This window comes from Nyctereutes procyonoides, unplaced genomic scaffold, assembly GCF_905146905.1.
Source record: "Nyctereutes procyonoides isolate TBG_1078 unplaced genomic scaffold, NYPRO_anot_genome, whole genome shotgun sequence".
In the NCBI taxonomy this organism is placed as follows: domain Eukaryota; kingdom Metazoa; phylum Chordata; class Mammalia; order Carnivora; family Canidae; genus Nyctereutes; species Nyctereutes procyonoides.
The window spans coordinates 8393567-8421157 of NW_026575035.1; the positions used below are offsets into that span (position 1 = coordinate 8393567).

The 27591-nt window shown below is 37.6% G+C and overlaps 1 protein-coding gene across 1 annotated transcript in view; it reads left to right on the forward strand.

The window, feature by feature from the left end:
* The first annotated feature begins 5497 nt into the window (after nucleotides 1–5497).
* TRPA1 (transient receptor potential cation channel subfamily A member 1) overlaps nucleotides 5498–27591 on the forward strand; it is a 50924-nt gene continuing 28830 nt past the window's right edge. The window contains exons 1-8 of the mRNA XM_055318376.1: nucleotides 5498–5608; nucleotides 11848–12007; nucleotides 14438–14613; nucleotides 19608–19715; nucleotides 23128–23236; nucleotides 23427–23572; nucleotides 23991–24127; nucleotides 26151–26199. Coding sequence (XP_055174351.1) covers nucleotides 5498–5608; nucleotides 11848–12007; nucleotides 14438–14613; nucleotides 19608–19715; nucleotides 23128–23236; nucleotides 23427–23572; nucleotides 23991–24127; nucleotides 26151–26199 — 996 coding nt within the window. The remainder of the gene's footprint in view (nucleotides 5609–11847; nucleotides 12008–14437; nucleotides 14614–19607; nucleotides 19716–23127; nucleotides 23237–23426; nucleotides 23573–23990; nucleotides 24128–26150; nucleotides 26200–27591) is intronic.

The following is a 27591-nucleotide window of genomic DNA, read 5'->3' on the forward strand; positions in this document are numbered from 1 at the left end:
TAACCTATGTAGAAATAAATAATGATACTAAACAAAATAGAAGAAAATTTCCCAGAGCTCAAGAAAGATAATCACGAGATTAGAAGTGACCACAGAGTACACAACAGGGTAAACAACAAAAGATCCCCACTGAGTTGCATGATGGTGAAATTTCAGAATACCAAGAATATGATAAAAGTCCTAAAGGTTTCAGAGAAAAGAAATGAAATAAAGTACCAAGAAATGAATGAGAAATAGCTTGGCATAAGATACTTTATCTGCAAAAAAAGGATGATGAAAGGAAACAATAAAGTTTTCAAATTTATGATGGAAAATGAATTTGAAAGAGTTTTATATCTATTAAACTTTCTAATAGAAAGCCAAAATAAGGAGAATTTACATGTAAGGACCTAGATGTTTTACCACCAATCTACTTTTCCTGGCAGAATTACTTACATATAGACTCTAGAAGAACTAATATGAATTCAAGAAAAAGAATGATAAAGATTATAACAATACAATTTATAATTATCTAAATATTATATAAAGTTTAATATCTTAAAAATCAAAAATTAAAATACTGGATGTATTACTAATATGGATGGAAAAGACAATCAGGGAAAAGAGAAATGCAAACATGCTAAGCTAAATGAGGAAGATATAGACAATCATTAACTTTTGAGGTTAACAAAAATCTTAACTTTAAGTAGTAACAACACTATTTTGATGATTTCTTATCAGAAACAATGGAGATCAGGATAACATTTGAGGTGCTTTTAAAAAAAATCAATTGTTAAACAAAGGTTTTCTATCCAGCAAAAGTATGCCTTAACATATTTTTCAAGCAGAACTGCCTTACAAAAAATTCTGAAGAAAATCCTCCAGATAGAAAAGAGAGGACACCAGACAGTAACTCAAATCTACAGGAAGAAATGAATAGTGGATATGGTAACTATAACACTTTATTTTGGAGTGCATATAATAAGAAAATAGCATTTTAAAAATGTACTAATAAGTGAATCATTTTCTAAAAGAATTGTTGAACACAAAAGAAGTCAGTAAAGAAAGAACAGATGGCAGAAAAAGATATGAGACATAGAAAACAAATATCAAAACAGAAGTATCATAGCAACAGTTACATTAAGTGTCAATGACTAAACATTAATTAAAAGGCAGAGATGATCAAGCTGGAAAAAAGAGCAATATCTAATTCTATGTTATGTATAGGAAAAACATTTTAAAGACACAAATACGTTAAAAGTAAAAGGATGGAAAGAGATTCACCATGGAAACGATAAATAGAAGATCTTTGGAATAGCTATCTCAGACAAAATTGACTTTAACGAGAAATATTACTTAGGACAAAGAAAGAAATCTCATAATGATAAAGGAAAAATACAGTATAAAACCAACAATTAACAAATATGCTAAATCTAAGAATAGAGAATCCCCCAAAATGAGGGAAATCCTGAACAGAATGAAGAGACTAGACAATTCAACAATTATAATTGAAATATAAACACTCCTTTCTTAGTGGCTGATGGAAGAACAGGAATAAAATAGTAATAGGGTAGCCTAAGAATATAGAAAGCCTGAACAGGCACTATTACCAACTGGACCTAACAACATACTCAGAAACTTGACCAAACCACAGCAGAATACACTTTCTTTTCAAGTAACCATCTCCAGGATAGACCACATGCAAGCCATAAAACATGTTTCAACAAGTCTACATTTGAATTTAGACAGACTGAAATCATTCAAAGTATGTTACCTGACCACAACCAGATTGCATTAGAATTCAACAACTGAAAGAAATTTGGGGAAACTCCACATATTTGGAAATTAAACATTACACTTCCAAAAAACAACTTGTGAGTAAAAGAAGCAGCCACAAATGAAAAAAACAAATCAGAGTTTATGGGTTTCCACTAACGCAATGTAGCTTTAAATGCTTACATCAGAAGGAAGAAAGGTCTAAAAATCAATAAGCTAAGGTTACATATCAAGGAAGTAGAGAAAGAAGAGCAAATCAAACCCAAAGTAATCAGGAAGAAAAATCAGAGAGAGAGAGAGAGGAAAAAAAAAAAAACAACAATGAAAACAATGAAACCTAAAGTAAGAAGGCAACAGAGAAAAACCAATAAAATTAAAAATTGGTTCTTTGAAAAGATCAAGAAACTTGATAAACTACTAGCTAGAAAAGAGTGATGACACAAATTATCAAAATCAGGAATATAAGAGGGAACATTAGTGCAGACCCTACAGTAATTTAAAGGATTGTAAGGGAATTTTATGAATAAACTTACTTCAAAAATTGACAACCTAGATGAATAGATACATTTCTTGAAAGGTAAAAATTACCAAAATTTACTCAAGGAAAGTATAAATTCAGAAAAGACCTATAAAAGATAAGGAATGCAAATTGGTAATTAAATACATTCCCAGAAAGGAAACAAAAAGCCCAGATAACCCAATTCACAAGGCTACACTGATGACTGGTATCAGAAATTTTAGAAAGAAATAATACCAATACTGTATACACTACTTCAGGAAATAGAAGGGAACATTTCTCAACTCTATCAGTGAGGCAACTATTACACAGATACCAAAGCTATACAGAGACATTATACTAAAGAAAAGCTACGGACCGATATTCTTCATAAACATTAACACCAAAATCTTTAAAAAATATTAGCAAATTGAATTCAGCAGCATATAAAAGGTTGATTTAATATTAGAAAATCAATTAATGTAAAATACTGTAATAGACTGAGAAAAAGCATATAATCACTTTAATAGTTGTAGACAAAGCATCAGATAAAATGTAACACCCCATTATTAAAAACCCTCAATAAAGTCATCATGGAAGATACGTTTCTCAACCTAATAACAAGCAATTATGAAAATTCTAATATTAACATCATGTTCAATGGTGAATGACAATGAATTTCCACTCTCTGGACATCTATTCAAAGATGTCCTGGAGCTTCTAACCAATGCATTATGGCGGAAAAAAGAAGTAAGGCATACAGTTGGGAAAGGAAGCCCAGAGCTTGATCCTGGGTCCAGGCATCCAGTCCCGGGTTGGACTCCCCATAGGGGGCCTCCTTCTCCCTCTGCCTATGTCTCTGCCTCTCTATGTCTCTCGTGAATTAAAAAAAAAAAAAAGACGGCACTTTTGTCAAATTGGTCTATAGACTAAGTGCAATTCTTATCAAAATCCTAGCAAGCTTTACCATGGAAATTGACAAGCTGATCCTAAAATTTATAGTGCCAAGAACTTAGAAGAGCCAGAGCAATTTGGAAAAAGAACAAATTTGGAGGATTTATACTATCTGATTTCAAAATTTACTATGAAGCTACAAAATCAAGACTGTGGTGTTGACTTACTTATGCATAGACTTATGGAGCAATGGAATAGAATATAAAGTCTAGAAATAAACCCATGTATTTATGGCTATTTGAGTTTTGACCATGGTCCTGAGGCAATTCTATGAAGAAAGTATAGTTTTTTTTCAACAAATGGTTACAACTGAATATCCATATGCAGTAAAAATGAACTTACACCTCTACCTCACACCACATGCAAAAAGTATCCCAGAATGAACTAAAATCATAAGCCTTTTTAATGTGTTTTGCATTTCAAAAGACATCATTTAGAAGAGAGAAGCCACGACTCTGCAAAAATATTTGTGAATCATTTATCTGATACAAGACTTGTATGCAGAATAAAGAACTCCTACAATTCAATATTGACAACTCATTTTAAAAAATCAAGTGATTTAATAAGCATTCTGTTAAGAAGACATATGAATGGCTAATAAAGAATGAAAAACATGGACAATATCATTAGTCATTAGGGAAATACCAATTAAAACCATAATGGGATACCACAATATACACACTAGAATGATTATAATCAGAACGATCGCTGACACCAAGTTTTGGTGAGGATATGGAGAAACTAGAATCCAGTGCTGGTGAGCATGTAAAATGGCCCAGCCACTTTGGAAAATGGTTTGGCAGTTTCATATAAAGCCAAACACTTGTAGGACCCAGCAATTCACGAGTAGGTATTTAACCAAGCGAATTGAAAATATGAAAAGAAAAGAAAATATGTGTCCACAGAAAGATTTGTATGAAAGATTTCATAGCAGCATTACTTATGATAACTTAAAATTAGAAATAATCCAAATGCCCAACAACCGGTAAGTGATGATAACTTTAATATTATCTTCCTAAGGAATTCCATCCCAAGGGACAATTGATGGCAACCTGCAAAATCTATTGATAGCTCTGAAGGGGGGGGGCAGCTTCCGTAGTTCCTAAATATCACCATGCCACTTTACCTCCCCTTAAACTCAGCCCAATGTAGCCCCTGGGTCAAGTAGTCCACACACCTTTATTTAGCACAGGATCTATGCCAGGTCCTGGAGCCAAGAGGGTCTAGTGACAGGTGCTGGAGATGAATATGACAGTCCAGGGTGACAGGTGCTGGAGAGTGCCAGGTCAATATGACAATCCAGGGCCTCAGAGGAGCACACAGATTGTCCAAACAAGGGACAGCCAAAGCTGAAGTTTTGGTCTGTTGCAAAGTGTAACCAGTTTTTGAAAAAAGTCTTTCCCTTTTAACCTCGTAGACTAAACGTAGTTGCTACAGTTTCAAAGGCTCCACTGAATGAGCCAGAGAATTAGCCTTTTCAATTGAGGGGAGACACCTTCCACTCCACAACTTACACTCGTGCTGTTGATTAATAGACGCAGGGCCGGCCCATGGAGATAAGCCTTTCACAAACACAGCTGAGGGAAAACGAGCCCACAGCGGTCGATATGATTTACCTTTAGACTGACAGTCATTTTTTTTTTTTTAAGCCATTGTGAGACACTGAATCCTGAGCTTACTACTGCCATCCACAGGAAAGGGGACCTGAGCTTCCTAGATTGGCTCAAACCAGCGCTAGGATTTCCTCTTTCTCCCTGATCTCCAGGAAAAAGAAGTTTGCATAAAAACCTTACTTCCAAGTCAAAGAGCCTAAAGAGGGAAATTCAACCTCAGAAGCTTTCCTTGGGGGTGGGGGTGGGGGTGGGGGGAGTCCTAAAAAAGAAAAACCCTCCCAACACACTCAGCCTTCAGTTATTCTCAATCTCAACCACCACCATCCCCCGCCCCCCGCCTCGGTCCAGCCGGTGGGCGGTTCTTACTGTTTTTCCTTATAAAAGCTTCCAGATTCCTCGGATCCACCCAGCCCTGACACCCTGATCGGGGGTGCGCGGCCCGAGGTCGGCGTCCCTGCCTGCTTCCCCGGCGCCCCCTGGCTTCCTGCGCTGCAAGTAGCCCGGGACGCGAAGCCCTTCCCGAAGTTCCCGGGGCCGGCGGGGGAGCGGGTGGCGGGCGGCGGGCGGCGGGCTCCCGGCTCCCCGCGCTCCCTCGCCGCAGGTGCGGGCGCCCGCGCGGAGCAGCCGCGCAGCTGGCGCAGGTGGCGCAGGTGGCGCAGGTGGCGCCGGGGCGCGGTCGATGCGGCGCAGCCTGAGGAAGATGCTGAGCCCTGGGAAGCAGGAGGAGCCCCAGGGCGCAGTGTACCGGGGCGTGGAGAACCACACGGACGACTCCATGGACGCGCTTAAGGTACCCTGGGCGGCGGGCTGGGCCGGCGGCGCTTACCTGGGTGCTGGGTGCTCCGAAGTTCCTGGGGCTCCGGCCGCCAGCAGCCCCGGGATGCGAGGAGGCCGCGCACCGGGGGGGGGGGGGGCGTTAATGAGGCGCCGCAGCAGCGCCTGCAGTCCGGGGAGACTTACCCCAAAGGGCCGGGCTGGCGGGTTCCTCCAGGGGGCGGGGGGCAGGAAGGCGGGGAGGCCCTTTGCGGGGTAGGTGGTCTTCGCGAGGCGCCCAGGGCTAGGATGGGCGTCTGTCCCCCACACCCCGGCGTCAGGAGAGGTCAGGGGGCCGCGCTTGGGGGCTCAGCGAAGCAGTCCCTGGCTTTCCGAGCAGGGCCAGCAGGAGGGAGGGTCTCTCTCTCTCTCTCTCTCTCTTTTTAAATTTTTTTTTAAAGATTTATTTATTCATGAGAGGCAGAGACACAGGCAGAGGGAGAAGCAGGCTCCATGCAGGGAGCCCGACGTGGGACTCGATCCTGGGACTCCAGGATCACGCCCTGGGCTGAAGGCAGGCGCCAAACTGCTGCCCGGAAGGGTCTCTTTTTGAATGTTAAAATACCACGAGTCTCTTCTGCAAACTCCCCGCCCATCCCTTTCCAAAGTGGAATCTAGTTAAAGTTCCTCAGGTATTTTCCAGAGCACAGGGAGAGGGGGAGTTTGCACAAATTCACGCACGTGACTTATGAAATTGTATTTTAGAGCGCTTTAAAATTCAGCACCTGGAGACGTACCTCACTCCTTTTTGCAGCATTATAGTATTCCCTTGTGTGAACGCATCCTGATTTACTTCACTAGTGCAGCATGAGTGGGCACTTAGGTTGTTTTTGTTTTATTTTGCTATCACACATGTGATTGTGTCTGTGAGCGGGGATACGGCTTATTGTTTTAGTACATTAGTGAATAGTATGTATGTTAAAGTCTTAGCAGGGCCAAGTGGTATGCCTAGCTTTGATTTTGATGGAAATCATCAGATTGACCTCTAAATAGGTTGCACAAGTTGACACTGTTGCCATCGTGTGAGTCAGGCATGTGTAGTAAATCACATAAACGAACAAACCAGACTTCCCCTTTTTGCGCATCCAGATTAAACACTGATCTTTTTTTTTTTCTCCTCCTTAATGTTAGCATATTAACTAAGGGTCTTTTGGCTTAATCCAAAGAATTGATGACATGAGTTGATTTCAAGCACTAGGATAGTGTCTTTGGAATTAGTATTACAGATTGGAAGAAAATTTTATATTTCAAAAATCTCATCAGAAATATTTCATTTACCAGTGTGGTTTTGTTTTCAAGAGATAGTTGCTGAAGGATTTCTCTAGCACAGAGTCTCTAACTTCATGTTTTTGTCTTCATTTAGTTTTATTGCCTAAGTCAAGTAGAGCCATTTATATTATTTAAGGCTTTTAGAAGCCACAATAGAGCTTGTTAGTTTGAAGGGCTTATGTATTTTATTATCTACAGTAATGTCAGCCCTGAGACCAATTGCAAATCAGTATGTATAATATTGTGGAAAGTTCTGACTCTAAGGATTTACTGATTAAAAAGACACAGTATAGGGGCAGCACGGGTGGCTCAGCGGTTTAGCGCCGCCTTCAGCCCAGGGCCTGATCCTGGAGACCTGGGATCGAGTCCCATGTCGGGCTCCCTGAATGGGGCCTTCTGCCTGTATCTCTCTCTCTCTCTCTCTCTCTCTCTCTATGTGTCTCTCATGAATAAATATACTAAATATACTAAATATTAAGAAAAAAAAAGACACAGTGTATAGTATTTTCTCCAACATAGACATACCATCTCAGGAATACTAACAAAAATCAAAGGATGGAAGAAACCTTACAAGATGAGAAAGGTGGGAAAGAACCATCTGACTGAAGCCTTTACCTATTTCCATGTCTTTCTTTCAATAGAGTCAATACATTAGCATTTGACCCTTCATTTGCAGGTCTTTCACCTAGTTTCCCTCTTTTTTACCCCATTGCTGCTTGTGTGTATTTCATTAAAGCAACTTAGAACAAATGTATTTGACATCTCTGTTTTAAAGTGCTTAGAATGAGCTTCTTTAAAAAGTCATGTAGTCTGTTATGTTCTGTATCTGGTCATATAGTTCAGAATCCAAAAGAATCTGAAGTAACCCTGTGACAATAAAAAGCTATATTGAGTGAATATATAATAACTTTGTCTAAATGACATCCTGGGTTACTTCCAGTACTTTCTTTAAGAAGTCTCTTCAAAACCTGACTTATCATATTGTGTACTGAATTCAAACTGTTTAGCACTTCTGATGAACTTATATAAAGTACTTAGATGCTCTTTTGTCATTGTGAATTCAACAGTACCTTATGTGCGTCTGAACATAGTACTTGTTCTCAAGAGTGTGTAATGGGATTTGTATTGACAGCACATCAATGAACAGACCTGTAAATTGTTCTCTCTGGCACTGGGGGTGGGCAGTGTAATCCCTTTATTATCACTTGGGAGATCATCAAATTCAATACTTCCAAATGTAATTAGATACTTTCTTTGATATAGTGAGACATTGTGAAACAGCTCATTTCTGTAAGAAGCTTATTTTAAATTTATTGCTGAATCTGTTTAAGTTTAGAAATGTTTAAAAAAAAAGTTTAGAAATGTTTGCATGCTCATTGTTCTATCCTTCACTAAAATTGTGTGTTTTGTAGTTGAAAAGTGATACCTGTGTATTTAAAGGAGTCATAGAAAAGTGATTTCTTTGGTACTGTTGTGTGATAATAGCAAAAACCAAAATTCACAATTTAAAGGGATTTTGTCTTATTTATTTCAGCCTGGCATTTGTTGAATGAATGCTTTTGTTGTTGTTGAATAAATCTAATATGCTCCATGTTTATTAACTATTTTAAAATACATTAGGTGCTTTAATACTTTATTTCATGTAAGCAGATGTGATCGGTCACAACAAAGGTAGAATTAAAGCAAATATCTGGATCATTTATTTTAAGAAAGTTTCTGTATTTTCAGGAAGTAGTTATTTAAGGTGATTCCTATGGTAAGGTACTGTCTCGTAAGATGTTTTGGTTCGTGTGATGAGATATTTGTTAAGAAATACCTTCAGAAAATAAAACAGACAGATGTATTATTTGGTCACATATATGCAAAGCTGGGAGGGACATTGAGAAATAATTTTATTTTATTTTTTTAAAGATTTATTATTTATTTATTTATGATAGACATAGAGGGGGGGGGAGAGAGCGAGAGAGGCAGAGACACAGGCAGAGGGAGAAGCAGGCTCCATGCCAGGAGCCCGACGTGGGACTCGATCCCAGGACTCCAAGATCGTGCCCTGGGCCAAAGGCAGGCGCCAAACCGCTGAGCCACCAAGGGATCCCCGAGAAATAATTTTAGTTTATATATTACCATAGCAGTGGAATGAGGTTCCATTAATTTTTCTCATTGATTTCTAAAAATGTAGTCTGGGAGGGTCTCCCTTCATGGAGCCTGCTTCTCCCTCTGCCTGTGTCTCTGCCTCTCTCTCTCTCTCTGTGTGTGTGTGTCTCTCAAGAATAAATAAAAGGTAATCTGGAAAAATTGTAGGGTGTATAATAGTCTATATGGCTCCACCTGCTGCTCTGTAAGAGCTCTGGGTCTTCCTTTCTTTTCTCCTTCCTTCACTCTCTCTTTCTGGAAAACCTATTTGCATATATAGAATATCATCCAAAATAAGTATGCAAATGTGTAGTATACATACAGCATACATAGTGTGAGGAATGACTAGAGAGTATTTCTCAAACTTTTTTTTGTCTTAGAATCCCTTTACACATGAACAAAACTGAAGATTTTAAAGAATGCTTGTTTATGGGGTTAAAGCTACCAATATTTACCATATTAGAAATTAAAGTGGAGAAAAAATTCAAAACATGAGAATACATGGCACACATTCCAGTAACTGTCAGCACTGTAATGTCACCATACATTCTATGGCCTGTGTCTCACTGTGCAGTCGTGAGAGACATAAAGGCTAAGCTAGAGGAATGGCATCTTTTAGCTCTTGTGAAAGTGTCAAGAAGGAGGGAGAATTTAAGAGGGCATTAGGAAGGCGAAATGGAAAGGAAAGAGATAAGGGCCCACTTCGTTCAGGTGGACAATCTGGTATAGCTCAAGCTAAGCACAACATGAACACAGCATCGTGCTAGAAGAGACTGGCATCTGGAGTAGAACACTTGTATGCAATTCAGAGACATGCCGGGGTTTGGCTACAGCCTCAGTTTTAGGCCAAAATCTACAATTTGGCTTTGGCAGTCAAATAGCAAAATATGTAATTCAGTGCCATTTCTGATGTCTCTGGACTGATGTGTTATCAGTAATACCACCATACCTAAGCAATATGAAAATGTTATCAGTAGAGTAAGATCATATTTCTTGATAATACCTAAGTGCTTTCAAATATAAGGAATTCTAGAAGCAACTTTGAATAAAACTTGTCAATTGAAGCATAATAAATATAATTAAAATCTATTTTTTTGAAAATTCTTAATCTCTATAAAACAGACACTAAGAATTTTCAAGTAGGGAACTAGAATAGGGAATTAGAGATTGTCAGTTAAGAGAGGATGCATTAGACAATTTTTGGAAAACCAATATACTTTTGATCTAAAATATTTGTGAAAATTTAAATAATGCAAGGCAGGATAATAGAACCAAGTTTATCACATGAAGGCTTTTATAAAATTTTGTTTGTTACATTTATAACATCAAATAAAATTATTTTTAAAGATGTATTTAATTTTTAGTAAGTCCATTCTGTTTAGGCCATGAGATTTTCTAGAAAAAATTCTGTTTGGGAATTTGTGATATCTTGTGAGAACCAATCAAAAGCAGAATGTCAACACTGTCACCACAACTTCCTTCTTTTATAAGGAAGAAACACAATGTCATTTATGATAAATTATCCTGAGTCCAGTCATCATAAAGAATATAAAAAGCATGAGAAAGAAAAGAGAATGTTATAGAAAAATATTCAAAAAAAGCTCTTACTCCTCCCCTGATATCAGAGGAAGCGAACATGTGTTTAGAGTTACGCTTTCACAGGCCAGAGACCATAGCCAACTATGCCTAAAAACCTACTGAACTTGCTTTCTAATGTCTGTTCTTATGGTTTATAATATCTTAGTCTGTCACACAGCTCATTCTATGACAATGGTTTTTACCCCAGTTTCTATTGTATGTTGGTTTTTCCAGCATTCACCAGTCAGCCAAAATATATATTGGCTGTTGGCTATATTCCTGTTGAAATTATGACTTTGCCATTGACTGGGTACCTTTGGCCAAATTGTGTAACCTCTCAGTATCCTTGTATCTGCTCCTTAGTATTAGTGCACAATAATGCTTGCATTTTCAGTATGCAGAGAATGATGAGGAGGTTGAACAGACTTGGCCTGGTGCAGGAATCTGGTAGCCAAAAGAGGAGGAATTACTTAATCCTGGGGAGGGGGGGAAGGGGGGAGTGGATAGCCATCTAGACTACTGATAAAGTAAGTTACATGGCATTGCTTCAGTATGATTCTAGTGCTGCTATATAATGAAACATTGGTTGGGAATTGACTGTCAGGAGGAAGGTCAAAGAGAGGACCATAATTTAGATTCCTGGACTTAATCTTTTGCATTCATGAAAATCTTTTTATATGATCAAAATCTCTCATGCTATGATTTAAGTACATTTTCACCTGGCAAAGAAAATTTCTCTATATTTTCATATACTTATTATTTCTTAGATCACATCGCTTATAATTACTTCAACAAAACTTTTCTCAAGGGCTTTATTTCTACAGCATATACAAAGTTTATTATCAGAAAAGTAAGTCATTTATTTAATGCACTTATTAATGTTCAGGCATTTCCTTATACCTTCTATATGTCTTGTACTCATTTTGTGTTCTTCAAAAAATGTTTACTTTATCATAAGTGTGATAAATAGTTTTGAATGATGGTAACCTTTTAATAATTACTTGTATTGTGGTGCCTGGATGGCTCAATTGATTAAGCGTCTGACTCTGGATTTCATCTCAGGTCTTGATCTCAGGGTTGTGAGATTGAGCCCCAAATTGGGCTCCACCCTCAACAGATTCTCTCTCTCTCTCTCTCCCCTTCTTCCTCTGCCCCTCCCTCCTTTAAAAAATTAACTTGTATTAATAAGTTTTATGTTTGCTTGTTGGAGGTAACAATTTTTTTATATACTTCCAGGTGGTTTTTGATGGAAGTACATGTCGATATAAAAACTTTATGAAGAAACGAAAGAAATTAAACAAATATGATAATATGAACACATCCCCTTTGCACCATGCCGCAGAAGAAGGTCAAGTGGAGCTGATGGAGATGATCATCAGTGACTCCTCTTTTGAAGGTCACAGGATGTTACAATGAGTGCTGCATAAGTCCATCATCCCATTAGATTAATTGGGAAGAGTGGCATGAAGGAATTCTGAAGGGCAAATTACTTCCAGATTATAAAGGGCCTGAGTACCTCACTCAGTGTGGTTTTCCCTTCAGGCTGGTGCTCCTCAAATATTTCCACTGAAATACTGCAAAGGGTGGTACAGAGATCTGGGATACTACACAATATGCATACACATATATACACATATACATTTTATGTATTCTTCTTCATTATTTCCATTGAGATAATTTTGCACTTAAATTGCATATCACTGAATAAAACTGAGACTCTAAGAAGATGGAACATCTTCTCCTATCCGGCTTTGTGCACACTTAGCCTTGTTTGAGAAACTCAACTACAGTCACATAAGGAAGGGGAATGCCGCAGATTTAAGCAGTGAGATATTGTGATAAGACCTTTATTATCTAAAAATGATTCTATCAATATTGTAGAAGATGGATTATAAATGGAAGCCTAGTTGAAAAGCTACTCTAGTAGCAAAAAGAAGATGAGAATCCACCAGGGTTTTGGTATTGGAATAGGGAGAAAGGGAGAGAATCAGGAGCTATTTTGCATGTAGTGTGAACAGTGCTTGATAAGAGACTGAATGTGAGGAGTAAGTGGCAAGCAGTTAAAATGACTTTGAGATTCCTAATTTAGGAGATTCGGCTAATAGTATAGCTATCCAGAAAAGAAGGCATATAAAAAGAACAGAAGACAAATGAGAATGACGTGTGAAGAATAATGAGTTTGATTTGGGCATACTAAGTCTTAAAGGTCCAAAGGGCATCTTGGAAATGTCCAGTAGACTGGTAGCTAGTGTTATAGTAGACTAGAACTCTAGAAGGGGGAAAACTGCTCCCATAGGGCCATTGTTCAAAGAAAGTAGCTGAGGCTGTGGAAGTGCATGAAAATCCTGTAGGAGACCTCGAAATTGATAGCAAAGGTAGCTAAGGGGAGAGCACCGATATTAAGGATCAGATGGCAGAGGAAGAGCCAGCAAGAGGATGGTGAAGAGGATGGTGGATATGAGATTGATGGTAAAGAAGCTGAGGGAAGAGTTATTGGATAGATGCATTATAAAGATAACTGCACCAAAGAGATGCAAGTAGGAAGAAGATCACAGTAACTCTTGTGTTCAAAGGCCTCAGTTACCTTTATAAAAATGATTTCTGAGAACTGATAGAGATAAAAGTCAAATTCAAGTTATTTAATGAGTGAATGGGCATTTATCATTTTAGGCCCCTGTTTAAGTTTGGTGCTGAATGAATTGCTTGAATGGAGTATCTTGATCAAAAATAATGGTCAAAGAGAGAGAAAGAGGGGGGGGAGATAGAAGGAGGGAGAGTGTATATGTGTGGCTGAGAATGAGGTACTTGGATGAATGAAAGTGGAAAGATAAATTTTGGAAGGGAAAAAAATGGGAAATGTGGGTGCAGTGTAGTTGCTCATGGGCCCCAAATCATGACTGAAGACTGCTCCCCCCAGATGTAATAATATCCTGCCACTAATTAAAATGGTTGATAAAACAGTCAGTCATGTCTAGAAGACACTGTGGTATGAAAGGGCATGTTCTTATGCTGAGCTTCCAGGGTAAATAGTACAATATGTCATATTATAGAAACAAGTGGCAACGATGTGTAGCATCAGGGGCACAAGCTCTAATTCCAGTCTTATGTTTTATTCGTGGTGTGTCTTTTTTTTCTCATTAATATTTTTTGAACCATTGCTATGGGTCATGCTACTAAGAACTTTGAAGACATGATTTGATATTCTCCTCCCTGAAATGTTACAAAGTATATATATTTTAAATTTTTTCTTTCCCCCTTCCCTTCATCCCTCCTTCCTCCCACTTCCTCCTTTCCTTCCTGCCAAATTTGAATATGTTAACACTAGGTTAAAAGAGTAAGACAGTTTACAGAACTCCATATTGGTTGTGTAACATTGGCAAGATTTTGAATCTCTCTAGGCTTCATCTTTATTTTTCTGAAAAATGGTCATGGTTCCTTGTAGACTATTGGAGAATTGAGGGCAATAATGGTTGTATGGAACATAGTAGAGTTTTTGGCATATAGTTACTGTTTTTATATAAGCTCAACATTTTATAACTATCCCCAAATTCATACTGCAGATAAAAACACATAGCAAGAGGAGAATCTATTTCTTGTGGATGCTACAGATAGACCTCTAACTCATTTGACATTCAATGCCATACTTCAGCATACTGTAGGTGTCCATTAGATGTTTTTTGGTAACTGAAGCTATATTTTAATTTTTTAATAAAGAAGGGCCTATGTCAGTAGCACTTGGCAGTGAGTTTTGAGGTGAATAGGCATGAATACGTATTGAATATAGTTCAAGCAAAACCTAACTCTTATTTCGATGTCTTTTTTTTAGTGCTGAATGTGATGGATGATTATGGAAATACCCCTCTGCACTGGGCTGCAGAAAAAAACCAGGTTGAAAGTGTTAAATTTCTTCTTAGCAAAGGAGCTAACCCAAACCTCCGAAACAGCAACATGATGGCACCCCTTCACATAGCTGTGCAGGGCTTGCACAACGAGGTGATAAAGGTAAGGCTGCTGTTCGTGCCCCCTCAGAGCATGGGCCGAGACCCAGGTCCAGAGTCACTGCTGGAACCATAGTGGTCCATCTAGCCTGCCATTGTGAACAAAACAGAGTAATTATAACATTGGTTTTGCTTTTGACTAGCCGATAATGATTGATGATGATAGTCTTTATCGAAGAGTTACATATCAGTATTTTTTTTAAAAAAGCTTTGTATGTTTCAGTTTTTAAATCCTCCTTAAAAGAAACAAAACTATGTAGTAAGACTATTATTATGCCTATTTCGTACCTGAGGGAACTGAGGCAGAGAGAGAATGAAATAATTTGCCTAGTCTCATATAACTGGTTGAAAGCCAGAATTAGAAATTTTGTCCTCTTTGTGTTTGTGACTTAATAATGCTTTACTTTTTTTAATCTAATTAAACGATTAAAAGGAAGACAGTGATGAATTCCTCAACAAAGACAAAAAAAACATAGTTGTGATTTACCGTTTTTTGTTAGAGTAGATGACATGCCTTAGTGGATGGCATGTCTTAGCAGAAGACATAATGATACTTTTGAGGAATTTCTAATTTTTTTGTGAGTATTCAGAGTGAGTTTCGTCAAATAGAGAAAATACTGGCAAATGCCAAAAGAGTAAGGTTTAGTCCCAGGCTTTTAAATTGCATTGCAGAGTCTCACAGACCCACTTACTTAGATAGCAATGAATTTTACAAATGGATCACATTCCACATATTTATTTCTGAGAGAGGCAGTTTGGAACTTACAGTGTTTTCCTGAGATAATTACATTGCAGATAATTACTTGAATATTGTACTAAACCACATATCTTAATCAGTTCGAATTGCTATAACAAAATACCATAGATTGTGGGCCTTAAACAACAAGCATTTGTTTCTCACAGTTCTGAAGGTAGGGAAGTCCAGGATCAAGGCACTAGCTGACTTGGTGTCTGATGAGGGCCCGCTTCCTGTTTCCATAGATGGCTCTCATCTTACAAAGCAGAAGGGGGAGAGAGATTTCTGGGATTTCTTTTATAAGGGCACTTTCTGTCATTCTTAATCACCTTCTGAAGGCCACCCCCACCCCAATACCATCACAATGGGGATTAGAATTTCAACATATGAATTTTGGAGGGACAAAAATATCAGGCCCATCACAGCATACCAAAACCTACTTTGTCTATAAATCACCAAAGGAATCCCAAGGGTGTTCTTGAACTCCATGCTCCCATTAGCCCGGATACCTTCCTCTTAGCCCCCTGGGTGATTGGTTCCTTGAAGTCAGGCAAAGAGGGTGTGAGGAGCCTGCTTTCTGCTTTCCTACTGTAACTTGTGTATAGCTCAATCATAATACTTAGCACATGGTATTACAATCCAATGTTCATGTGGTTTTCTCTGGCCCTGGCTGGTTATCCTTGAAGGAAGGACTGTGTGCGACTCATCTAAATATCTCCAGTCCTCACCACTATGGCTCTTGAATAAATGAAGTTGTAAATGGGCATTTTGCTTGAAGGAGAAGGATTGAGCTTAAGTATCAGTCCTTAAGAAGGTGGTTCAGGATAGCCCCTTGAGGAGGTTTTTGAAGAGGCCTTTGGCAGTAGGCTGTTTTCAAAATGTCTGCATTATTTGTAAGCCAGCTGGTTATTCTATACCATTTACACTGGGCCACTAGTGACTGTGGGGACACCCCTCCTTCTCCCAGAGAGGCCACATATTTCCTCAAGGAACACTTATGCTTCCTCTGAAGGCTCTTTTTAGAAGCTAATACCCATCAGCTGAATTAATCTTGATCCTGAAAGTGTGATTTGGGAATTCAAAGGCAGGTAATGGTTTAAAAGCTATTGTTAATTAGAAATCAGAAATCTCAAGACTAACAAATATAGAGAGGTATCACACAGAAATAGAGAAGAAAATTTAGAAACAAGCCCATAACTGATTTATAAACTTAGATGGTAGATATAACAAAGAGTTTCACGGTGACACCAGAACAACAACAACAAAAAAAGTAGAGTTATAAGAGAATTGAAATTAGTTGTCTCTCTTTTGCTTGGTCTTTCTCACCATAACTTCATCTAAAACTATTTTCAAACCCCTCTACTTCACTGGAGATGAAGAGAATGGAAGGAGGAGAGAATTTTGGAGTGTTTCTCTCTGTGCTTGCAAGCAAATCCTGTGGGGGTGCCTCTCCCAGTTATGTCCATTGGCCTGTACTCCACTGGCCTTTGCTGAATGTAGAATGTTTCTCCATTGTTTACTTGGCCAGCCTTCCCCCAAACCCACCACATGCTTATAAAGTAAAATTTTACTTGCCCATCACCTCAAGTTCTTGGACAGACACCAGTAGTGTCTAGTGCTCCCTGGGAGACGTTGGCCTAGGGATAGTGGGTGGCCTTGTTTCTCATAGCCTGTAAGCCTTTAGTGCTTAGGACTTACTGCCCATGTATTCAGTGGTTTAACACCCCCCCTCCATGAGGTTTCCTGGATTTTTATCAAAGGAACCTCTGGGGGCCACACCTGCAAACTTCCAGACTTGCCTGGTCATGAGTAAATCTGAAATGGGCACAGTTTAGTTGCTCTCTCTGGGATCTCTGCCACATGTAATCTTATCCAGCTTTATGAAAAATTGTGCTTATGGTAGTAAGCAATACCATGCTAATACGTGCTATAAATCTATGATCTAGGTCCCCGCATCCCTGCCCCTGCCATTGGCCATGCTGCCCGGTGGCGCGGGCCCGGATTGGCTGGACCGCGAAGGGTGCGGGGGGGGGGGGGGGGTGCAGGGGAGGAGGGAGCAAGGCATGTGATCAGCGGCTGCTCCGGGCTGCGCAGGAAAAAAAAGAAAAAAACTATGATCTATGGTTCTAAGAGGGAAACAGAGAAAAATCTCTTACAGACTCAGTAGGTTATTTTACATGGGAATCTAGAGTTTTTTGAGAACAGAATATGTAAGTGCCTAAAGTTCAGAATGAACCTGTGCTCTCGTTTTCTTTCATCTATCAATAATTTCCTATGTATTCTTACATACTAAAATCTGAGTTTAATTTTGTTTTATGAGCAAAGGTAATTAGTAAGCCTAATTCATTTGCGGACATATCAGGGCATATTCTATTAACAAAGGGCTCTGTGCACCTTTTTTTTTTTTAAGTCAAAGTTTTTAGGAAACAGTTTAATAAATTATTTTTGAGGAATTTAGTTGTAAGCACATACTATAGTTTTATCATAATCTTCCTATAAGAAAAACACCTCTAGTAGTCCAAATCAAATGTTCTGTCTTGGGAGAGACATTTATATGAGATAATTATCATTAGATTTAATATAAAATGAAGACTGGTTAAAGATTTATATATAGATTCTTAGCCATGATCAGCTGGAAGTCAACCAGGTATGAGAGGGTGTCTTGAGTACACCATGAAGGTTCACAAATGAGTTGTGTCTTTCCACAATGTCCACTTTATTCAATCATAAAGCAGACTTAGTCAGAATTACAAAGCAGGTTTGGGATTTCAAACTCAGTGACATTTCACCATGTGATTAACCTTGGCTTCTTACACAGCACACAGCAGAACATAAGACAAGCTGCACAACAAACAAAATAACAGAGGGTGTAGGAAGTTAACGAACCAACAGTGAAGTCACTTTGTGGGTTCACAGTTGAGATGTGGCCTCAGTCCAGTTTGGGTCAGCTCTTACCACTTACTGCTTCTATGTTCAAACAGTGAAGGACCTCAGTTCTGTTTGGAGATCTACTGGGTAGGGCCTCCAACGGCAGCTGGCTGTCTTAAGTAGTCAAACATAGAGCAGTCATGTTTGAAGAGTCTGACAGTTTGCTACAAAACTCCTCCTCTCTTTAAAGGGATTTAATCAGTCTTGGGCTTCTGCAGACCTCCTCTGGTTCGCCTTGCTATCAGTTCTGGGGTGTCAGCTGATGCTGGTCCCAGCAAGATCTTCTAACTGCAGTACCTTAACTGCTGGCATCATTGCTTGACACAGGCCCCTGCTTGACATGAGAACTCCATTTTGCTCTCTACAGAGGGTAACAGATCATCAGATAAATTCCATCAGAAAAATTGCTTAACCATTTTATCAGAAATGTTATTACATCATAGAAAAAGTTTCTGTTCCAGACTAAGTTTGAATTAAGTCATACCAGTGTTACATGAACTCTCTTTTCTCTGATGAAGAAAATAGAGTTTTTAATTGACATTTCCCAGAACACTTAGAATAAAAGTACAGGAAAAAGACTGGAGGAGAAAAAGTAGCCCTTCCCTTCCCCTCTCTCCTTCCCTTCCCCCTCTCTCCTTCCTTTCCCCCTCTCTCCTTCCCTCTCTCCTATCACTTCCTTCTCTGTCTCTCCCTTCTTCTCCTCTCTTCTTTCTCCACACTCACATTCCAAATGGCTCCACAAGTTTATTTTCTTGAAGCTTTTAATTAACATAGTTCATTTAATACAAGTGAGAATTATTAAGTGAGCTGTTTACTTGTATCCACATGTGTTACTCTACTTCCAGTTTCATAACTCCATATTGCCTTAATTGATGTGATATAGAAATTTCCTTCCTTCCTTCCTTCCTTCCTTCCTTCCTTCCTTCCTTCCTTCCTTCCTTCCTCCTTCTTCAGTCTTTGGAGAGAGAGCAAGAGCATGTGTATGCATGTGAGGGGTGGGGAGAGAGAATATTAAGCTTCGTGCCCACCACAGAGCCTGATACATGGCTTGATCTCATGACCTTGAGGTCATGACTTGACCCCAAATCAGGAGTCAATAGTTTAACCAACTGAGTCACCCAGGTGCCCTGAAATCAACATTATTTCATCTTTTTGGGAAATTAATGTAGTACCAACTATGTACAAGGTTTGTGCCAGATTCTATGGGAGAGGGATGAAAAAAGATGAATAAGGACATGGTCCCTAGCATTCAGGAGCTTATAATCAAATGGAACACAAATATTCTGTTTGGAAACTTGAAAGCTAACTGACCATTATTCCCCTCTTTTGTGTAGGTCTTGACTGAGCACAACAGTACAGATATTAATTTGGAAGGAGAAAATGGAAACACAGCCGTGATAATCGCATGCTTGAAAGATAACAGTGAAGCACTGCAAATCTTGGTTTGTATTTTTCCATTCCCCCTCCCCATTTTCTTCCCTTTCATTAGAATAACATGAATCATTGTTATTTATAATAACTCCTAGTTTCTCTTCTTAGCAAAATATAAAATACAGAAAATGCCAGAAAAAATAGTTCTGTGTTGCTTCTGTATTTGTACACACTCTTTAAATCCTAAATTGAGGGGTCCCTGGGTGGCACAGCGGTTTAGCACCTGCCTTTGGCCCAGGGCGTGATCCTGGAGTCCCGGGATCGAATCCCACGTCGGGCTCCCGGTGCATGGAGCCTGCTTCTCCCTCTGCCTGTGTCTTTGCCTCCTCTCTCTCTCTCTCTCTCTCTCTCTCTCTTTGTGACTATCATAAATAAATTTAAAAAAATAAATAAAAATAAAAAAGAAATAAATCCTAAATTGATCTGAGGTTGCTTATAGAACACTAACAGGAAAACATTAAAGAAAATGTGAAGAGATCCAAGTGAAAAGAAAGTATAGACAGCAAAAATGAAGATGAACCTGGTGGTCAGGCTAGACTACAAAATAAAACCAAGATTTGTTACTAAAAGTGGACCATACTTTTGACTTTGAGCTTCTGAATAGTCTAAGAGACATACATAATCAGCTGTAAACTTACTGTTGGGCTCATGATATAAAAGTGAAGAGAAACAGCCATTCATGTTCCCAGGAAGTTGCTGCCATGGATTCTCAGAAAGGGAGCCCTGTGTAACATAATGACCAAGGTCCTTGGCTGCAGCCCTAAAAGTAGAGCCAGCCCTCTCTCTGGTGAGATTTCCTGGGGTGGTCCACTGAAACCCTGGAGATGCCCTTCTAAAATGACTGACTCCCACCATACATAGTATCCCTCTGAGTGTGGCACTAGAATTCCAGAAAATAGCTTTCTTTCAACTATCCCTTATTCACTTGTACGTTATTCGGGCCAGGGTATATATTTTTGAGTAGGAAAATGAAATAAAATAATTTTAGAACATCTTCCTGAATATTTAACTTTACAGGGCAACTCAGGTGGCTCAGTGGTTTAGTGCCTGCCTTCGGCCCAGGGTGTGATCTTGGAGACCCTGGATCAAGTCCCACGTCATGCAGTCCCTGCATGGAGCCTGCTTTTCCCTTTGCCTGTGTCTCTGCCTCTCTCTCTCTCTCTCTCTGGTCTCTCGTGAATAAATAAATAAAATCTTAAAAAAATAAATAAATTTACAAATATGTTCTAGCATGTTAATTAGGTGTTTTGGAGAAAAAAATACATATTCCTATAAACTGTCATGATTAGACCAAAAAGAGGATAAATATAAATTAACTAACACTCAAGCCAAGAACTTAGAAAAAGAGCCTCAAATTAAAGACAAATTCTAGGGATCCCTGGGTGGCGCAGCGGTTTAGCGCCTGCCTTTGGCCCAGGGCGTGATCTTAGAGACCCTGAATCGAATCCCACGTCGGGCTCCCGGTACATGGAGCCTGCTTCTCCCTCTGCCTATGTCTCTGCCTCTCTCTCTCTCTCTGTGTGACTATCATAAATAAATAAAAATTAAAAAAAAAGAAATTCTCTTAAAAATAAAGACAAATTCTAATAAAGAAACAAAAGAAAATTCTAATAAAGAAATAATAAAGTTGAAAACAAAGTGATTTTTGGAATTATTTGATAAGTTGTTTCTTTGAAAAAGATGATAAAATTAATCTGGAATGAGGCAAGTCTAAATAAAACAAAAAGATAAAGTGCAAATCACAGAGGACTTTGGATATGATGGGGGATTTTAAGGTAACAAAAGATCAGTGTGCATAATCCTATTCAAAAAAATTGGAAAATCTTTTTTAAATGGATAAATAGCTGAAAATAATTGAAATTTGGAAATTAAAAAGATTTTTAGAGAGCCATAAAAATTATTTAGAAATGCATTGTTATGCTCTGGAGCCAGCTAGTTTTACAAGCTTTTATAGATTTTACAAGTTCTTTCAAACTTTCAAGGAGAAAGTTTCCATTTTAGGTAACTTTTATAGCACAGGAAAAGAGTGAAAATATGCAGATTAATTTTAAGGAGAAAATGAAATAATTCCAAAATTTGACAGTTTTCCTCAAAAGAAAAATTGTTATACCAGTTTTACATATAAATAAACATAGATGTAAAATCTTAAAAATACTATCAAAATTGATTGAAATCATTGAAAGAGTAACACACAGTGCCACATTGGCCTTATCTAGGGAATGTACAAATAGTTCAGTATCAGAGTATAGCATATCAATTGACCTGAGTAGACCAAGTATATGATTATATCCAATTATTTACCTTTAAATGGATAAAAACTTAAGGTATTATTATAAATCTGTGAAGAAAAGGCAGTATTCTACAGAAAATTGGCCAGGGACACCTTGCTGATATTCAAGGTTAGAGAAATTTTGACAAATCAAAGAAGTTCATTCACTGTGGGTGTGAATACTTTCTGATTCACCATTCCCAATTTTTGGAATACATTCCAAGAAGATAATTAAAGCTATTACTGATATTAATGCTAGTTGTACATCTATTAGAAGGAGAAAACTGAAAAAAAAATAGAAGTTCAGTAATAGGGTTTTATTGTATAAAGTTTTATGTGTCCAAAAGTAGAGTATGTACTTAATAAAATCATCTTTTTAAAGACTGTCATTAAATAAAAACTTTTTGAATAATAATGATCACACAGTATATACATAATTACTTTTGCAAAGAAATAAGACAGAAATATTGTCTCCTAAAATGTAAACCAACACTGTCCCTGCAAGGTGAGATTATAGGTAGTATTTGCTTATTCACAGTTTTCTGCTTTTTCAAATGCTTTCCTTTTGTGAAAATAAAAGGCACTTAAAACTGAAGTTCAGTGATGTGTAAAAAGTGATAGTTGAAAATATAAACTCAGAGATCAGGGTCTTTAGATTCAGTTCTTCTAACATCCTTTTAGTAGAGGATTTCCATTAACAGAAATACCTGGTTTTCATAGTTAACAGAGTGCTGGTTTTACCATTTATTAATTTTACATAAATGAGAAGAAAAGAATCTGGGAAATATCATTTATATAAGGAATTTGAGCGTACTTATAGAAGTCATGATAATGTTTTTAAAACATTTCATTAATTCTATTGAAAAATGTGTTGACTTTAGTTGAAGTCAACAAGCTTGATATTTTTATGTCTACATTGTTATTTTATCTTTGGAAAATATAAAGTGGCTCTAGTTCATAAATCTATCCTACTTTCAAAATTACCTTCTTGCCTAGATTTCATATACTATGAAGCTTTTCTATGTAGTGTTTCCTAGGCACAGAATCATGAAATGGCCTAGGAGAAGTATTTAATTCTTATTTATCCTTGTAATTTGGGGTTTAACTTGTGTCAGTTGACTTTGTTTTTCTTTTGGTACTTTCTTTTCCTCCAGTTAAATAAAGGAGCTAAACCATGTAAATCAAATAAATGGGGATGTTTCCCTATTCACCAGGCTGCGTTCTCAGGTGCCAAAAAATGCATGGAAATAATATTGAAGTTTGGTGAGTAGGGGCCTTCATACATTATATTCTACAAAGAAGCCAATTCTGGTAGATGCTTATATTAATTTGAAAAATATTTAATAGAGTTTATACACAGGATTTTATATGAGTCTAAATATCCTTTCTTTTTAAAAAATTCCTTTTATTTATTTATAATATTTGTTCTCTTGAATTCTATTTTCCTCTAAAGGTGAAGAACATGGATATAGCAGACAGTCTCACATTAACTTTGTGAATAATGGGAAATCTAGCCCTCTTCATATGGCTGTTCAAAGTGGTGACTTGGAAATGATTAAAATGTGCTTGGACAATGGTGCACACTTGGAACTGATGGAAGTAATTGTTCATGTTGTACATGCTGCTTTTATTTAGGGTTTTTATAAATTAGTTTCCAAAATGCTTTATAGCTCTCTTACAGTTAATTTAGATTGAAAGAGGCATTATGTTTTGCTGTTCATGTAGAAGCAGAATAAGAGAATATCCTACCTAGATTTCAACCTAGCCAAAGAATTTTGAGAGCTATCTGAAACAATTGCAAAGACCAATACAGTACAGGTAACGATACTGATATTGATAGTAGAGGTACTGTCAGAACTGTCAAGAGCTATCAGATTGCAAGGAAACAAAATTGCTAGCTCTGATTCTTATATTAATGCTTGATTTTGTTGACTTTGGAAGAAAAAAACTCAACTGAATTTAGATTATAGCTAAATTTGGACTTCAATATTGATTCTGATATTAAAACTCTTTACAGAATGGGAAGTGTACACCCCTTCATTTTGCTGCCACCCAGGGAGCCACTGAAATTGTTAAATTGATGATATCCTCCTACTCCGGTAGCAGCGATATTGTCAATGCAGTGGATGGAAATCAGGAGACACTCCTTCACAGGCAAGTTTCCTATCATTTGTATACACATTTTTAGTTCCGTGTGTTAAATTAGACCCTGCAAGGAAAAGTTAGCACTTATAGGAGCAGAGATTCTATAGTTCAAAAGAAAAGAACAGAGATAAAGATCCTGTGTTTCAACTAGAATCTCTATATTCCTCTGAAATTAGAATGTTAAATAGATTTTCTTAGAATAAGATCTCCAGTGGCATGTTCTGGATCATTTCTTAGGCCAGTGGATATAGGGTCAAGATTAATTTCATATATGCTCAGGAGGTTAACATATATGTGTTTCTAAGCCTTTTCTGATTTGTTTCAATTCCTTATGTGTGTCTTCTCCTCATTTTTAGTAGAGATAATGGAGTAGAAACATCTGGATGTTCCACTTTTCCCACCCCATGCCACTTCCCTCTCTGTTTCTCCCCCTCTCTCACTCACAAATTGGCATTTGTAAATAAAAGATTGGTGATATGAAAATGGCTATTAAATCAGAACAAAAACAATAGACCTCCAGACTGGAGATTCCCAAACACCTGCATATTAGAACCATGGAGGGAGCTTATAAAACCCCAATGCCAGTTCATAACCCAGATTACATCAGCTTCTTTGGGATGGTCTCAGGAACTTTTTACAACTCTGTAAACTATTTCCAGGTTTTAGCCAATTCAGGAACCCGGTGATCTGGATATAGTTAAAATGCATCCATTTAGATCACAGCTTTAATATATAAATATGTATAAGAAGGAATTATTTTAGAAAAATAGGCCTATACATCTGACCTATAAGTGTCCTCAGCCTGCTGACTACTCTAATTGGACATACTCAACTTGAATTGGCTGTAGATTTTTTGGACCAGTTTAGTCCAATTCTGATTAACCTAATACTGACCTACAAACCTGGAATGTCTAATAACTAGTGACATTTGGAGTTTACCTTGAGCTTCAAAGGGAAGTTTGCTCTTTGGGCTAGAATTGTTTTTGTTACCATAGTGCAAAGATCCCAGTACATTGTTCTGGCTGAAACAGTAAGCTTTGGAGTAAGGGGAATGGGGTGTCAGCCTTAACTGGCTGTGTCACATTTGGCAGGTCATTAACCTCTCTGAGACTCAGTGTTGAGATTTACTGAGAATTTGCATTTTTAATGAACTCTCAGGTAGTCCAGTGCTGCTGGTGCACCACACTGAGTAGCAAAGCTCTAGAGTGAGGAGATAGAACAAGTCAAATGGGGTCCTGATGTTATTATTTCATTTCCTACAATTGCTAAACATATTTAATAGAATTTAAACGTAATGCAACCTCTTGCGAATTTGGGGTGAAAATTGACAGGCTGATTCTGAAATTTATATACCAAAGGCTAAGAATAGCTGAGATAATCTTAAATAGGAACAAAGAAAGAAGATTTGCAGTAGGAAACAAAGTTTTCTTTCTAAAATGTTAACTTTTGTTTATGGAAGTGCTTTAATATGGATTGGAAGTTTTTACTTGCTTTATTACTATCCTTATGGACTGGCTGTGAGATAATACCAAAGGACTTCATTTCTACCCATAATTTGTTTTTGGCTTCATCAAACCTTAGGAAACCTAATGCTGCCTAGTGAACTTTTGGCAAAGAGAGGGTATTTTGAACACTGCAGATGAATTTAGGTGCACCTTGCTTGCAACTGCTTTTACTCCCCATGGTCACAGTGATAACAACCAGTTTTTTTGTCTTTTGTTTTAAGCTCTTTGGACAGATGTTACTACTCACTTCACATCTTCATGATGATTTTATAAGGAGAAAGTCATTTTACTAAAAGATGAGGAGGAAAATCTTGTGATGTATTTGAACTTCTTCTATTACTGTTACTTTGAAAATATTATCCTCATCACAATCAATTATAAATTTTGAAAGGTTATTTGATTGCCTAGCATTTTATCATATTGTTAAACAGTTATTTAAATTGGCTTTTTTGAGCGCAGTATAGTAGCTTTATTTTGTATATTTATATCAGCAGTACCTTAACATGCATGTCACTTTCTTTTTACAGAGCCTCACTATTTGATCACCATGAACTAGCAGACTACTTAATTTCTGTGGTAACTATTCCATGGACAGTTTTTTTTATTTTATTACTATTTACAGTTGAAAAATCATATAATTACATAATACAGCTTTTCAAAAATAAGCCAAATTTTAATTTGATGCTTCACAGCAAAAAAGTTTACAAAAAGATGACTGACACATTTACAAATAGACTATATTGTATATGAATACACACTGGCCAAACGTCATTGCCATGAAGTTGGTCAGAAGTACTGACATGTACTTTTGATACCTGGATCCATGTTTTTAGTGTTGGGAGTTGGTGCGTACATGGGAAGGGCAGTTCTGTGAACCAGTCCTAAAAGAGGGTTAGGCTTCTCAACTCTGCTGACTCTTCAATGCATGAGAAGCTTTGAGGTGGAAGCAGGACAGGTAGCATGTGTCGCCTCCACCATTCACTGTAACCTTCTACCCAGCTACCTCCGTACCACCTTTCAAACAATGAAAAACTGAGATATTAAAAGTATTGTCCAAAAGTCTGGGACAAATGAAAGCACATAATCTTTTTCATTTTAAGAAGTGTACTCAGTTGGCTTTTGAGTTAAATTTTAACAAGTCATTTATACAGATGAATATATGATGTATTTATTTAAGCCCCACTGTATCAGCAATGAATGTAATTCCATTTGTAGTGTTTATTGTGGGTTGTTAATAGCAACTATTGAAACTGGATATTTACATAGAGGAATGCTGGAAGGATTCATTATATGCCATAGTTTTGTCATGCATGGTTTCCGACAAATGCAGCCATGTCTTCACCTGGCAAGAGAACTGTAGCAGAACCTTACTAACCAGCATGAGACTCTCAGAGGGGATGCTAGTGCTCTCCTTGTCTGTATTCACTGGGTCCCCAAAGAACAGGGAAATATCCATAGTTGGGGTTGAAGTTATTTTTATTACTCTATCCCCCCAAAAAAATTCTTTCCATGAACTTTTTAAAGCCTTTATTTCTGGTCATATAAAATATTATAACCATAACACATCATGATATATACTGACTTAGTCATTTAAAATATACATGATTTTTAAATATAGATTTTCTTAAATATTTGGCTATAATTTTAGGATCTGAATTAGTGCAGTTCATCTATTTCAGATGAAGTAGATCTTTAAAAAGTGAACAATGGGATGAGCACTGGGTGTTATGCTATATGTTGACAAATCGAACTCCAATAAAAAAATATATGCAAAAAAAGTGAACAACTTGTGAATGTTTTAAAAATCGCATATGTAATAAATTTGGAAGATTTTCTTTTATCATAGCTATTTAAAAGTGTTTCCTCACACTGTGAACTAACCTATTGCTATAGGTCAGAGGATTTTATTTTTATGATTTAGGTAGTAACATTGATCTATTGCCAGACGTCAATCAAAAAGTTAACATG